Source organism: Hydra vulgaris, chromosome 08, assembly GCF_038396675.1.
Source record: "Hydra vulgaris chromosome 08, alternate assembly HydraT2T_AEP".
In the NCBI taxonomy this organism is placed as follows: domain Eukaryota; kingdom Metazoa; phylum Cnidaria; class Hydrozoa; order Anthoathecata; family Hydridae; genus Hydra; species Hydra vulgaris.
The window spans coordinates 60,306,909-60,309,178 of NC_088927.1; the positions used below are offsets into that span (position 1 = coordinate 60,306,909).

General features: G+C 26.4%; 1 protein-coding gene across 1 annotated transcript; it reads left to right on the plus strand.

Annotated features, from left to right (window-relative positions):
• The first annotated feature begins 481 nt into the window (after positions 1–481).
• LOC136083512 (ATP-dependent DNA helicase PIF1-like) lies at positions 482–1,714 on the plus strand. Its single transcript, XM_065802915.1, has one exon. It carries the CDS (start codon positions 482–484, stop codon positions 1,712–1,714), a length of 1,233 nt encoding a protein of 410 aa, XP_065658987.1.
• Positions 1,715–2,270: the final 556 nt, after the last annotated feature.

Consider the following 2,270-nt stretch of genomic DNA (forward strand, 5'->3'; position numbering starts at 1 on the left):
AAGATATAATACAAATCCTTGTATTTTTCTTCTTCCAAGTTCAACTCCAAGTTAAAATTTTTTAAATAAGTAAATATAATGTCTTGCCATTCTTCATACGTGTTATTTAAATGGTGAAATTCAAACAACATAGGATCTAATTCATTATCTGGATATAAAAGTTGAACAGCTTTAATGAGACTTTCGTCGAGTTGTTTGCTAGTCATTTTCTCTTTCAAAAATGAACTAGAATTTATTTTTTTTACCCTTTATATAGGAAATATATTATATAGGACGCTCAAGTTATTATGCAAACAAAACCTATTGACAGAAGATGAAATGTTAGCTGTAAAGTTTTTGTTGTTGGTTCATGGACCAGACGATTTATCTTGTAAACTGGAAAGACTCGTTGACCAGAACATTATTTTTATGATGTTTTTTGTAAAATATGCCATTATGTATTTATATTCAGAATAAATTTTTTTTCAGTAAATAAAAAAAAATGTTATCTTTACAACAACAAAAAGCACTTCAATGGCTTGATGAAGGAAAGAATTTTTTTATTACTGGTGGTGCTGGTTGTGGAAAAAGTTATGTTGTCAATGAAATTGCTCAAAGTGTACAAATTTATAAAACAATACATATTACTGCGAGTACAGGAAAAGCAGCTTATTTGATAAATGGTGTTACAATACATGCTTTTGCTGGTATAGAAACTGGTGTTAAAAGTGTAAATTATTATAAACGTCATATGCATCCAGACATTAAAAAAACGTGGTTGGAAACTGATGTTTTAATTATTGATACAATTTTAATGATTAATGCTCAAACATTTGATTTGTTACATTTAATAGCTTGTGAAATTAGACAATGTTACGATGAATTATTTGGTGGTATACAAGTTATTGCTTGTGGTGATTTTTTTCAATTGCCACCTATTAAAGGAGAATTTGTTTTTAAATCACAAATATGGCAACACTACATGACAGAAGTTTTGGTTTTAGCTCGATGCTTTAGACAAAAAGATGATGAACAACTTTTTGGAGTTTTAAATGAAATACGTTTTGGACAAGTTTCAGACCAAACTATTGATTATTTTATGACGCGTTGTTTTGAAAAAGATGAAAATTTAAACAGTAAATATACGAGATTATTTTTTAGAAATATTGAAGTCGATTGTTATAACAATCAAAAAATGGAGACTATAAAACAAGAAGGGTATTGGTTTTATGCTAAAGATGTTATTAAAAATCGAAATATGCAATGTTCGTTTCAAATTCCAGCAGCTGTTTATCTTAAAATAGGTGCTATTGTTATGCTTGTGAAAAATATTATTGTAGAAAAAGGTTTGTGTAATGGTAGTATTGGTACCGTTATTTTAATAGAAAATAATGCAGTTTGGGTGATGATGAATAAAAAAGAAGTCAAAATTGAATGTGTCAAAGAAAAAATTTTAGATTGCTCTCATTCCGTTGTAGGCTCAAGATTTGGTTTACCTTTAAAATTAGCATTTTCTTTTACTGTTCATAAAGCTCAAGGAAGTACAATGAATAAAGCAGTTGTTCAATTTAATTCAAAGGCTTTTATTAATAGTCTTTATTATGTTTCTTTATCACGAGTTTGTAATATTAATGATATTTTTATAATTATTAATAATAAATTAGAATTACGAAAAATATTTAAAAGTATTACTGTTGATTCTGATGTTTTGGAATTTTATAAAAAATACATGTAAATTTTTTTTTAGATAATTAAAAATGAAATTTGAATATCAAACTGAGGAAACTAAATTTAGTAATAACAGTATATACACTGAACATTTTTTCTACATTAAAGATAATTATAAAGATGAAGATATTGTGGAAGAATCACAACTTTATTCAGAAACTCAAAGTCCTGATGAAATTGTTTATCACGTTGAACAAAAAACAATGGAAGGATTTGAAACACAAATGAAAAACAGTATTAATTTTGGTGACTTGTTTCAAAATTTCTTATTGGGTTATAATATTGTTAGTTTATGTTGCAAATCTATTGAAAATGGTTATTGTAAAATAATGAAACGTTCTTACAATTCTTCTGTTTATTTTATTAAACCTTTAGAAGGACCGACTAATTTACGTTTTATTCAAGATGCCAATGTGCGAGCTGTTTTTAATATTTTAGAAAACGATAGTGGATGGAGGTTGATACGATTATGTAATATTAAAATTAAAACTCTATCCAATTTAACAGAAAGATTAATGATAAAATTACGAAATTTTGAATTGTCTGGTTTTAAATGAAAAATG

Bases quoted from the DNA above. Each gene is read 5' to 3' on its own strand.
- LOC136083512 (XM_065802915.1), top strand. From the start codon at position 482: ATGTTATCTTTACAACAACAAAAAGCACTTCAATGGCTTGATGAAGGA.